General features: G+C 49.0%; 1 protein-coding gene across 1 annotated transcript in view; it reads right to left on the bottom strand.

Annotated features, from left to right (window-relative positions):
• Positions 1-9780, bottom strand: part of TRIP11 (thyroid hormone receptor interactor 11) — a 69338-nt gene extending 59558 nt beyond the window's left edge. Inside the window, 4 exon segments of the mRNA XM_044272666.1 lie at positions 1627-1893; positions 2807-2917; positions 3006-3070; positions 9409-9780. Of these exon segments, the coding sequence (XP_044128601.1) occupies positions 1627-1893; positions 2807-2917; positions 3006-3070; positions 9409-9535 (570 nt within the window). The 5' untranslated portion in view covers positions 9536-9780.
• Positions 9781-12735: the final 2955 nt, after the last annotated feature.

Below are 12735 nucleotides of genomic sequence, written 5' to 3' on the forward strand. Positions count from 1 at the left end.
ACATTCAGTGCGCCCCCCCCAGTATAATAAACATTCAGTGCGCCCCCCCCGTATAATAAACATTCAGTGCGCCCCCCCCAGTATAATAAACATTCAGTGCGCCCCCCCCAGTATAATAAACATTCAGTGCGCCCCCCCCAGTATAATAAACATTCAGTGCGCCCCCCCCAGTATAATAAACATTCAGTGCGCCCCCCCCAGTATAATAAACATTCAGTGCGCCCCCCCCAGTATAATAAACATTCAGTGCGCCCCCCCCAGTATAACACTCAGTGCGCGCCCCCCAGTATAATAAACATTCAGTGCGCCCCCCCCCAGTATAATAAACATTCAGTGCGCCCCCCCCCCCAGTATAATAGACATTGAGTGCGCCCCCCCCAAGTATAATAAACAGAGTGCGCCCCCCCAGTATAATAAACATTGAGTACGCCCCCCCAGTATAATAAACATTGAGTACGCCCCCCCAGTATAATAAACATTGAGTACGCCCCCCCCAGTATAATAAACACTGGTGGCGCAGTGGGCAGTGCCAATGAGGGTTAAAAAAAAATAAAAAAAATTAACTCACCTCTTCCAATTGATCGCGTAGATGCCGGTCTCCTGTTCTTTCTTTAGGACCTGTCACAGGACCTGTGGTGACATCACTGTGGTCATCACATGGTACATCATATGATTCATCACCATGGTAATGGACCATGTGATTAGCTCAGTGACGTCACCACAGGTCCTGAAGAAAGAACAGGAGACCGGCAGCGGCGCGATCAATTGGTGGAGGCGAGTTAATTTTTTATTTATTTTTTTAACCCTCATTGGCACTTCCCACTGCGCCACCAAGGTTTATTATACTGGGGGGGGGGGGGGGGGGGCACTCAATGTTTATTATACTGGGGGGGGGGGCGCTTGGTGGAGGCGAGTTAATTTTTTATTTATTTTTTTAACCCTCATTGGCACTTCCCACTGCGCCACCAAGGTTTATTATACTGGGGGGGGGGGGCACTCAATGTTTATTATACTGGGGGGGGGCGCACTCAATGTTTATTATACTGGGGGGGCGCACTCAATGTTTATTATACTGGGGGGGGGGGCGCACTCAATGTTTATTATACTGGGGGGGGGGGCGCACTCAATGTTTATTATACTGGGGTGTTGGGGGGGGGGGGGGCGCAACCAATGAAGATAACTGACGTGTCAATACAAATACAGGAGGCGGGTGCCGGAATGAAATAGCCAGCACCCGACCTCTATGATAGGGGGCTGCGATCAGTGGCAGTTAACCCCTCAGGTGCCGCTCCCTGTCATAGAGGTCGGGTGCCGGCTATTTGATTCCGGCACCCACCTCCTGTATTTGTATTACAGGTCAGTTTTCTTCATTGGTGGCGCAGTGGCCACAGCCCCTCCCCTCCTCCTCCTATCTCTCTTCCCATTGGCGGAGGCGGCGGCAGCAGCAGCACAGGGGGGAGGGAGAGAGCACCCCTTGCCTCTATGGAAGCGCCGGCCCTGCCTAAAGTTAGTTGCGGGCCGGCGCGGGGGGGCCCCTAAGGACTCGGGGGCCCGGGGGCAATTGCCCCCCTTGCCTCTATGGAAGCGCCGGCCCTGCTACCCCCTCTACTAACCCTGGGCACTCACCTGTGCTATGTGCTTCCAGTGAGACACCTCCGCTTTCAGCCTGGACACCTCACTGGACAATGTGTTGATTTCTTGCTGAGACCAGATAACATCCCCAAAGTCCATATCATCCCCCTGGAAGCTGGAAAGCGGCGGCTGGATGCTGGACATGAAGGCGGAAGAGTCGGCTGCTTGAAAAGAAACACTGGACATTTGTGCGGAGACCTGAGATTTCTGCAGCTCATCCTGGAGGGAGTTCAGCTTGGCCTTGAGATGGCTGACTTCCACCTAGATACAAGTTACACAATCCATTACTGCTCAATGCCCATCAGATATCTTAACGGCATGTTTTGGACTATAAGACGCACTTATATAAACCCTGCATCTTATAGTGCGCAGTTAGGGTGATCCAGCACCGCTAGACCTCCCCGACTGCTTCCTTGATGATGCAGCACAGCGCTCTGCTGGGTAAATGCATCTGCACACCTCTGTCTATCTGCTGCCCGACACTGATTGCTGTGGTCGCCTCTGCACTCTGATATCACGCGAGGGAGAGGCCAAATCGGGAAGAGAGTGCAGTGCTTGTTGTGTAAAGAAATGTGAATTTTCATTACAGATAATGGTGTGTGTGTGAGAAAGCTGTAAATGCAGCAGAGCTGCATGTGTGTATGTGTACATGTCATCGGTGCAGCAGGGCTGTGTTTGCTTGGTGTGCATGCAGCAAAGCTGTGTGTGTGTGTATCATTTGTGTAGCAAAGCGGTTTGTCAGGTGTGTATGCACAGGGGTGTGTGTGTGTGTGTGTGTATATATATATATATATATATATATATATATATATATACACACACACACACACACAGCAGATGACATATTAGCTAACCAAAATTGTTAAACCCCACTATGTTAGACCCCAAAGTTAATGACCTTGCCACTTAAGTTTATGATGACCACCGCTGCATCCACAATACAAAGAGCAGATATGGCCCCAAGTTTGCACAGTCCACAGATCATAGGTAACTGAATGTCCGTGAAAAAAAAAAAAAAAAACGGAAACCAGCCCCCCCAATGCTTAGAAGAAGAGTTTCTGGTGTAATGTGGTGTCGGCTGTACACGAGACCTTAAACTAAATGTTCTGATGCGCTTTGAGTCCTATGGGAGAAAAGCGCTTTACAAATGTTATTGTTATTATTATTGTTGAACCTCTTTCTGCTGCAGCCGGTTCCTGTAGTCCACAGATTGTTGCTTCACTTGTAGTTCAGCCGCCTCCAGTTTGTCTTCCAGCTCTGAACACAGCTTCTTCAGCCTCTCATTCTGCAAACCAGTAAAAAGCAGAAGTTATAAGCAGCTTTAACAAGACCAGAAACTTGAGAGAGATTGATGAGCCGGCGACTGCACTTACCTCTGACTTCTGCAGAGCCTGGACGCTCTCTATTTCCCGGGAGCCATGGAGCTCTGGACTTCCTTCTGTAACAAAGTACAAAGATGATCAGAGGACAAAAATTACTTCCATGAATCGCACAACCTATAATAAAGTAAATCTCCACCCATCATTACTACAGTACAGGTAGCATATAGAAAGCATCTTCACAAACAGCGGAGCCACTATGTACATACATTACATCCTGTATTATACTCCAGAGCTGCACTCACTATTCTGCTGGTGCAGTCACTGTGTACACACATTACTTATCCTGTACAGATCCTGAGTTACATCCTGTATTATACTCCAGAGCTGCACTCACTATTCTGCTGGTGCAGTCACTGTGTACACACATTACTTATCCTGTACGGATCCTCAGTTACATCCTGTATTATACTCCAGAGCTGCACTCACTATTCTGCTGGTGCAGTCACTGTGTACATACATTACTTATCCTGTATTGATCCTGACTTATACTTCAGAGCTGCACTCATTATTCTACTGCCTGTGAACAGGAACAGTGAGTAAGCTCATGAACAGACACTTACCCAACAGTTTAGTTTTTAGGGAATGACCACATATGGCATAAATGCTGTGGATTTCCTGCAGCAGAACTGTGTGCAGCACAGTAGATGAAACGCTGCGGAGTACGTCTGCACCAAATTTGCACATAACTTGACGTGTGATTTAGATTTTAAATCTGCAGGTTACCAATTTATGCTTGAAGATATTCGGCACAGAGGGTGAAATCCACAACCAAACCCTCATCACCCGTGGGAATCTGTGAACTTGCCCTCTATCCACACTATACTTCTTTTCGGAAGTCCCTTTTGGGGCGGCAGCGCACATGACATGACTGCGGCTCCATTCACTCTGGGGACTCCTGCACCTCGTTCTTGTGATCGGTGGGGGTCCCAGCAGTCAGACTTCTAGCGCTCAGATACTTATCCTGTGGATAGGAGATAACTTCTTATAGTGGGACAACCCCTTTAAAGGGTCTTCAACTTTTCAAAAAAAACTTCTGATCTGATGTCACAGCGCTGAGACCCCCCACCATCCCTAGAACGAGGAAAGACAAGCACACACACATGGTGCGCTCTCTCTCTTCCTTACACAAGACAGACTCCATAGAAGTCTATGGGCCCGTCTCGATTCCGTCCTCAGCAGAGAAAGCACGCCATGTGCACGCTTCTCGATCGGTGGGGGTCTCACCGCTCAGACCCCAGCAATCTATACTTTTAATATGTCTCTGTGATATTGCAAAAGTTTTTTGAAAAGTTAGTGACCCTTTAACGTCTTACTTCTGTGCCAAATTTACAAATCCAAAGCCCGAGGCTACAGGGCAGGAGAGATATTTCTACTGCTGTTGCCTCCTCGCCGAAGATTGTGCCACACAGATACACTGCAACAAACCTTCAGGTGCGCGAAGACAGCAAGTACTGGACAGGTTTTCCACCATCAAAAAGTAAACCGGAATGTTTCTTTAAGGAAATGACAATGTATATTTTGACAGTTGTGGAACTTTCCATGACGGAAGCGTTGTAAGAAGAGGAAACAGGTTAATTACATTTCTACGGTCTCGTGGGCCGGGAGCCAGGCGGCCGATACAATGAGCGCACTGTAACACACCGCACTAATGACAGCACGAAAGCTTAAAGGGGCAGATTGAGTTATCCCCACAGGATAGGGGATAAGTATTAGATTGGTGGGGGTCCCAGTGTTATCACGAGAATGGGGTCCCCATACCCCCAGGGCCCCCTAAAACAAACTGAGCGGCCGGTCATGCAAGTGGCCAGTCCATTCATTTCTATACGAGTTCCGGATATAGCCGAGTACAGCGCTCACCTATCTCCGGAACTGCCATAGAACTGAATGGAGCGGCCACGTGCATGCCCGACCGGCCACTCTGGTAAGAGGCCCCCGTTATCGCGATCGGAGGATAGGGTAAAACTTAAAAGTTCTATAATGCCCCCCCCCCCATATGCCCGGGCCTCTCACAGAGGTTGAACTTACCCTGATGCCCGTCAACCGCATCGCGGATGAAAACATCCAGTGTTGGGGGTGCATTGGGAGCCAATAGCAGGCCGCGACGGGAAGGAGCCTGCCTAGCGTCACCCGCGATGCTAAAGAGGCTCGTTCCCGTCACAGCCTGCTATTGACTAAACAGTCAACTAGACCTCAGTTTGCAGTCAGTGAAAGGAAACATTCTTGTTTAAATCCAGAAGCTGACAACCCATTCTGACCAAATTGTCACACTTTGGTGTGGGAGGGAAACCCACACCGAACGTAGGAGGGAAAGGAGTGAGAGGAAAAGGCCTAGAAACTAGGGGAAAAAAGCAGTTCACCTCTTAGAGAAACCCTAATCAAAGTCCTGACTGACTGCAAGTATGAACTGACCCCAGAGATAGGCACGTTCATACACAGGAACCTAAAATCCTAACTCACCCTGTAGGACCCTGGTATTAAAGTCAGGACAAGAGATAACCTGTTCCTCCAAACGGTAGGACGAACAGGAGTCTCCCTCAGGCCTAAACACAAATGGCGGGGAAAAGAGCACCACAAGAAAACCCCAACAAAAAACAGGGGAAGGAGACACTTAACTTCAAATGGCTATGGAAGCACAGGAACTCTGCCGAGATCCAAACACCAGCACTCCACAACAAGACTGAAGCTATAAACCGCACAGCATGGTGGGAGAAGACGCAATAAATCTATTTATCCCCAGTAGGGTTGTTTCGATACCATAAAAAAATACTCGATACCACGTGAAAAAAAAAAAAAAAAAAAAAGACGCGTGCATTCCACATTTTATGGAACGTCCGGCCCATGATAGAACAGTCTGATCCTATTTTTTGAGGGGACAAAATGACCCAAAAAAAAAGGCGAAACGCATAGGACATTTTTCTTAAATTTTAATAGTTTGGACTTTTCAGATGTGGCGATATGTAATATGTTTATTAATTGTTTATATATTTTATATGTAAAATTGGGAAAGGGGGTGATTTATACTTAATATTTTAATGTTTTTTTTTTTACAGTTTATTCAATAACTATTTCTTCCTTTAGGGGCTAGAACCTGGGATCTTTTAATATCTTGTCCTATTCACCCAGATAGAGCTCTATTAGGGTGAATAGGACCTCACACCCCCTGCAGCCCTACGCATAGTGCACACAGAAGCAGGGAGCTCACCATGGCAGCCAGGGCTTCAGTAGCATCCTGGCTGCCATGGTAACCGATCGGAGCCTCAGGATTACACTGCTGGGGCTCCGATCGGAACTGCCCCTGCCGCCAATGAGGGGGAGGGGACCCTGTGGCCACTGCCACCAATGATTTTAATATTGGGGGGGGGGTTGAGGGGAGGGGGCACACTGCACCACCAATGATAATATAATTAACATATAATACAGGAGGCGGGTGCGGCACCTGAGGGGTTAACTGCCACTAATCGCAGCTCCCCGCCAGCACACGCCTCCGGGATTTGTATTAAACATTTACTTTCATTGGTGGCGCAGTGCGCCCGCCCCTCTCTCCTCATTGGTGGCAGTGGCAGCAGCGGCACGGGGGGGGGGGGTGGGGGGGTGGGGGGGTGGGGAGACTGCTTCCTTCTCCCCTGTGCTGCTGAGGAGAACACGGAGCATGCCGAGAGCAGTGCGCTCCTTGTTCTCTGATGCTAGGCTGTGCAATAGCGAAGCCTAGTATCGAAAAAAGGCAAATCCTGGCATTGAGGTCGATACCAAGCAAAAGTATCGATTGGGTATCGAAAATTCGATACCCGAAACAACCCTAATCCACAGAACTGTGACGAGGGGACATCCTCTGCGCCTGGAGGAAAGAAGGTTTGTACACAAACATGGAAGAGGATTCTTTACGGTAAGAGCAGTGAGACTATGGAGCTCTCTGCCTGAGGAGGTGGTGATGGTGAGTACAATAAAGGAATTCAAGAGGGGCCTGGATGTATTTCTGGAGTGTAATAATATTACAGGCTATAGCTACTAGAGGGGGGTCGTTGATCCAGGGAGTTATTCTGATGCCTGATTGGAGTCGGGAAGGACTTTTTTATTCCCCTTAAGTGAGGAAAATTGGCTTCTACCTCACAGTTTTTTTTTTGCCTTCCTCTGGATCAACTTGCAGGATAACAGGCCGAACTGGATGGACGGAGGGCTTTTTTTTGGCCTTAAATACCGGTACTACGTTACTAAATAGGGAAGGTTACATGACCACATAAGCTACACCTGAGGCAAGGGGTGGGGCCATTACCAGAAACAATACAGACACAAATTGATCCACAAGGAACCTGTCAGATCAAACCACGTGTTGCCAGTCTCACTGATCTCCTGGCACCTGTCACAGGAACGTCCGTGACACAAATCACAGCTTAGAGTTTGTTCTGTTTGTATCTAGTTTTGACAACTGGCGTACATCAGTCTGGACTCTAGGACTGGACGGAGATTGCATCATGGTGAATACTGCTCTGAGGTGGCGACACGCTGGAACTGGAGCACCACAGCTGTCATAATGTCAGCCCTCAGGCGGCATTTACTTCCTGTCTGCTCCACTTCTCAGGAGCTTCTTGTGGGCGACCAACAACAAACCCAAGACAAACTACAAAACCTGAGAATGAAGGAAATCCTGAAGGTGGACCCTAATGAAAGGAGCCATGTACCCGATACAGGGGGACACAGAGAGCCCATGGGGAAGAGCATTCACGCCAGACCCTGCAGTCATCTGACATAGGAAAAACTAACACCCCCTACATTATAGCTCAGCTAAGGCTGGGGGCACATCAGGTTTCTGTCTTAGGCTACTTTCACACTAGCGGCAGCCTTCTCTGGCAGGCTGTTCCGCTAGTGCACGCCAGAGGTCCGCTCCGGCCCCATTGACTATAATGGGGGCGGGCCAGAGTTCTGGCGGCAGCAAGGCAAACATGCCGAGAGGCGGCCGGAATAAAACTATGACATGACATACTTTTATTCCGGCCGCCTCTCGGCACACGTTTGCCGTGCTGCCGCCAGAACTCTGGCCCGCCCCCATTATAGTCAATGGGGCCGGAGGGACCTCTGGTGGCACACGTGCACTAGCGGCAGCACGGCTCCAGTAGGCTGTTCACCTGCCGGAGAAGGCTGCCACTAGTGTGAAAGTAGCCTTACATTTAAAGCATGCAGAAAACATATAGCACACAGCATGTTTAACAGATGTCTCTGACAGACTCCACACAGCGGCATCTGTCACCACAGGATTCCATTGTTTAAAATATATACAGTATGTATATATATATTTTATTTTTTGCTGGACTCTCGTAGTGTACTATGCTTATGCATCCTTTTTTCCCAACGTATACGTTAAACGTTGGTCAACGTGATGTTGATCTAGCATGTTTCCAGTAACAAACAGAAGAATAGTGAGTGCAGCTCTGGAGTATAATGCAGGATGTAACTCAGGATCAGTACAGGATAAGTAATGTATGTACACAGTGACTGCACCAGCAGAATAGTGAGTGCAGCTCTGGAGTATATTACAGGATGTAACTCAGGATAAGTAATGTAATGTATGTACATAGTGACTGCACCAGCAGAATAGTGAGTGCAGCTCTGGAGTAGAATACAGGATGTAACTCAGGATCAGTACAGGATAAGTAATGTATGTACACAGTGACTGCACCAGCAGAATAGTGAGTGCAGCTCTGGAGTAGAATACAGGATGTAACTCAGGATCAGTGCAGGATAAGTAATGTATGTACACAGTGACTGCACCAGCAGAATAGTGAGTGCAGCTCTGGAGTAGAATACAGGATGTAACTCAGGATCAGTGCAGGATAAGTAATGTATGTACACAGTGTCTGCACCAGCAGAATAGTGAGTGCAGCTCTGGAGTAGAATACAGGATGTAACTCAGGATCAGTGCAGGATAAGTAATGTATGTACACAGTGACTGCACCAGCAGAATAGTGAGTGCAGCTCTGGAGTAGAATACAGGATGTAACTCAGGATCAGTACAGGATAAGTAATGTATGTACACAGTGACTCCACCAGCAGAATAGTGAGTGCAGCTCTGGAGTAGAATACAGGATGTAACAGGATCAGTACAGGATAAGTAATGCATGTACACAGAGACTGCACCAGCAGAATAGTGAGTGCAGCTCTGGAGTAGAATACAGGATGTAACTCAGGATCAGTACAGGATAAGGAAAAATCTTTGCATCCTCCAAAGTTGTACTCAGCATTTCCTCATTAAAATCTGACTCGTATAAAGCGACAATTTCTATAACTGTCATTTCTTGCGGATGACAGCGGTCTGGGGGTCCCCACTACAGGACACAGGGGACCACTGTAGTAAGAGGGGAGCTCCCCGGACTCCTGCCCCTCACAGGAGTCCAGCTCTCACCTGGCAGCTCCTCGGCCCCCTCCAGTAACATGTCTTTGGTGAAGCTGGAGATCTGTCCTGTCAGGGAGGACAGGCTGCCCCCAACCTGGCCCAGGCCAGACCCAAGACCCCCGAACCAGGAAGCCATGGCTGCAGGAAGGCAGAGAGACCCTGGAGAATCCCCGACCGAACCGGAACCTTACTCCGGGGCAGAGCCGACCAGACAGGCGGAGGGAGCGCGGAGGGGCTGGGCACTCAGAAAGACAATGAGGCCTCAGAGCTCGGTTCTTCCTGTGACCGGTGACAGCTTCATATCCCGCTCCGGCTCTACAACACCGGCCCGGTCTCCGCCAACTCAACGGCAGCCATGACAGTCAGAACTCTCTGGTTGTACCGGAGCGACGTGTCCATAGCGCGCTGCATGCTGGGACACCTGGAGGTCCTCCGGAGAAGGGGGCGGGGCCGAGAGCCAAGTCCGCGGGGCAGCAGGCAGCATCACAGGTGACAGGCTCAGATACAGCAGGCAGCATCACAGGTGACAGGCTCAGATACAGCAGGCAGCATCACAGGTGACAGGCTCAGATACAGCAGGCAGTATCACAGGTGACAGGCTCAGATACAGCAGGCAGTATCACAGGTGACAGGCTCAGATACAGCAGGCAGTATCACAGGTGACAGGCTCAGATACAGCAGGCAGTATGTGACAGGCTCAGATACAGCAGGCAGTATCACAGGTGAAAGACTAAGATACAACAGGCAGCATCACAGGTGACAGGCTTAGATACAGCAGACAGTATCACAGGTGAAAGGCTAAGATACAGCAGGCAGCATCACAGGTGACAGGCTTAGATACAGCAGACAGTATCACAGGTGAAAGGCTAAGATACAACAGGCAGCATCACAGGTGACAGGCTTAGATACAGCAGACAGTATCACAGGTGAAAGGCTAAGATACAGCAGGCAGTATCACAGGTGACAGGCTGAAATACAGCAGGAAGTATAACAGATTTCAGGCTTAGATACAGCTGACAGTATCACAGGTGAAAGGCTTAGATACAGCAGACAGTATCACAGGTGACAGGATTACATACACAACTCAGCCAGCAGTATCACAGGTGACAGGCTTAGATACAGCAGAAGATAAGATATCACGGGTAACAGGCTTAGATACAACAGGCAGTATCACAGGTAACAGGCTTAGATACAACAGGCAGTAAAAGTCGGAACCGAAGTCAAGTTCGGTTTCAAGTTATAAAGTGGTTTTCCGCTTAAGGCTACTTTCACACTCGCGTTTTGGACGGATCCGTCATGGATCTGCAAAAGTGGATCTGTTACAATAATACAACCGCATGCATCTGTCATGATCGGATCCGTTTGAATTATCGGTAACACAGCCAAGACGGATCCGTCATTAACTCCATTGAAAGTCAAGGGGGGGGGGACGGATCCGTTTTTCATTGTGTCAAAGAAAACGCATCCGTCCCCATTGACTTACATTGTGTGTCAGGACGGATCCGTTTGGCTCAGTTTCGTCAGACGGACACCAAAACGCTGCAAGCGGAATGGAGACAGATCGGAGGCAAACTGATACATTCTGAGCGGATCCTTATCCATTCAGAATGCTTTAGGGCAAAACTGATCTGTTTTGGACTGCGTGTGAGAGCCCTGAACGGATCTCAGAAACGGAAAGCCAAAACGCCAGTGTGAAAGTAGCCTTAAAAATCAATTACCGAAGTTATTCAACGAAGTCACACGCGACTCCGTGAATAACTAACTTCGGCTCATCAGAGCCCATACATTCTAATACTGTACGGAGACGAATCTCCGTACAGTATTATTCCGCAGTTTTGAACGAAGCGATTTCGGATTAAGCATCCAAAGCTTGTTTTGCTCAACTCTATTGAGGACACAACTACTACCGGCAGCGCATCTAGACACTGCACCGCAATCTGGCATGTTTTCGGCACCTCTGGCTTGCCTAGGGGTCGCAGCTTACCAGAAATGGGTGTGGCCTAATAGGCGACATTTAGTGCCACCATTCTGTCTCGCAGTAAGCCAACCAGTAGGTGGTATAGGGTTAGGGTACAGTCACACAGCGATTGTTAGGGTACAGTCACACAGACTCCGCATAGGCCTTGCTTTCTGCCGCGTGGGTTCTCATGTGGACCCGCTCTACGTTTTGCTCCACTGACTGGCGCTAAACCACAAACAGGCTCCCACTGCGGCTTTGCAAAGGAGCCCGCGCGGTAACTGCACCAAAAATGGACCTGTACCTTATTGGTGCAGTCTTGTAAGACTGCGTGGCAAAAACCCGCTGCTGTATGAACCGCGGCATGGACTCCGATTGAGAACAAAGGGAGGAGGTTTTAGCGCAGATTCGCCCAGTTTTCGGCACTGAATCCACGCTGAAACCCACGCTCTAAATTCTTCATGTGAACCTACCCTTAGCCAAAACCAGGAGTGGCGCCTACACAAGTATAAGGTACAGTATTAGGACTCATGCACAAAGCTGTGCCCGTATTGCGGTCCGCAAACAGCGTGTCAGCAATATGTGGGCACAGGCCGCGTGCTTACCGCATCAGAGATGTGGACCCATTTGAATGGGTCCTCAATCCGGAAGGTGCAGTACGGAAGTACTATGGCGTGCTTCCGTACCGCATAAAAATAGAACAGGACCAATCACTGACCCATTCAAGTTGAATGGGTCTGGATATGTCTGCGGCAGCCGCACGGATGTTGCCTGTGCACTGGGGACCACAAATTTCGGTCCCCAATGCATGGAACAGCCGAACACATGAGGCCTAATGGAAAATGTTGTACCTATTCCGTGTTTTAGACCTGCACCTGGTTTGGGTTCAGAATCACTGAGGCCTCATTAACATAACCGTTTTTTTTGGTCCGGACGCAGACCCATTTATTTCTATGGGGCCGCAAAAAATGTCATCCGCGCGCTGTCCGTATCCGTGAGGCTGTTCCTTATAATATCAAACAGGTCCTATTCTTGTCTGTTTTATAGGTTTTAAGAATAGACATTCCCATAATGGGGACTGAGGAAAGTGCAGGATGCACGCGGCCAGTATCTATAGTTCGCAGGTCCGCAGTTTACTAACCGTAAAATACATATGGTCATATGAATGAGACCTTAGACCAGGGGTCTGCAACCTTCGGCGCTGCGGTTACTGTGAAACTACAACTCCCAGCAAACTTAGGACTCATGCACACGACCGTTGTGTGCATCCGTGGCCGTTGTGCCGTTTTCCTTCACGGACCCATTGACTTTCAATGGGTCCGTGGAAAAATCGGAAAATTTACCGTTTGGCAGCCGCATCCGTGATCCGTGTTTCCTGG

The sequence above is a fragment of the Bufo gargarizans genome, chromosome 11 (assembly GCF_014858855.1).
Source record: "Bufo gargarizans isolate SCDJY-AF-19 chromosome 11, ASM1485885v1, whole genome shotgun sequence".
Classification (NCBI taxonomy): domain Eukaryota; kingdom Metazoa; phylum Chordata; class Amphibia; order Anura; family Bufonidae; genus Bufo; species Bufo gargarizans.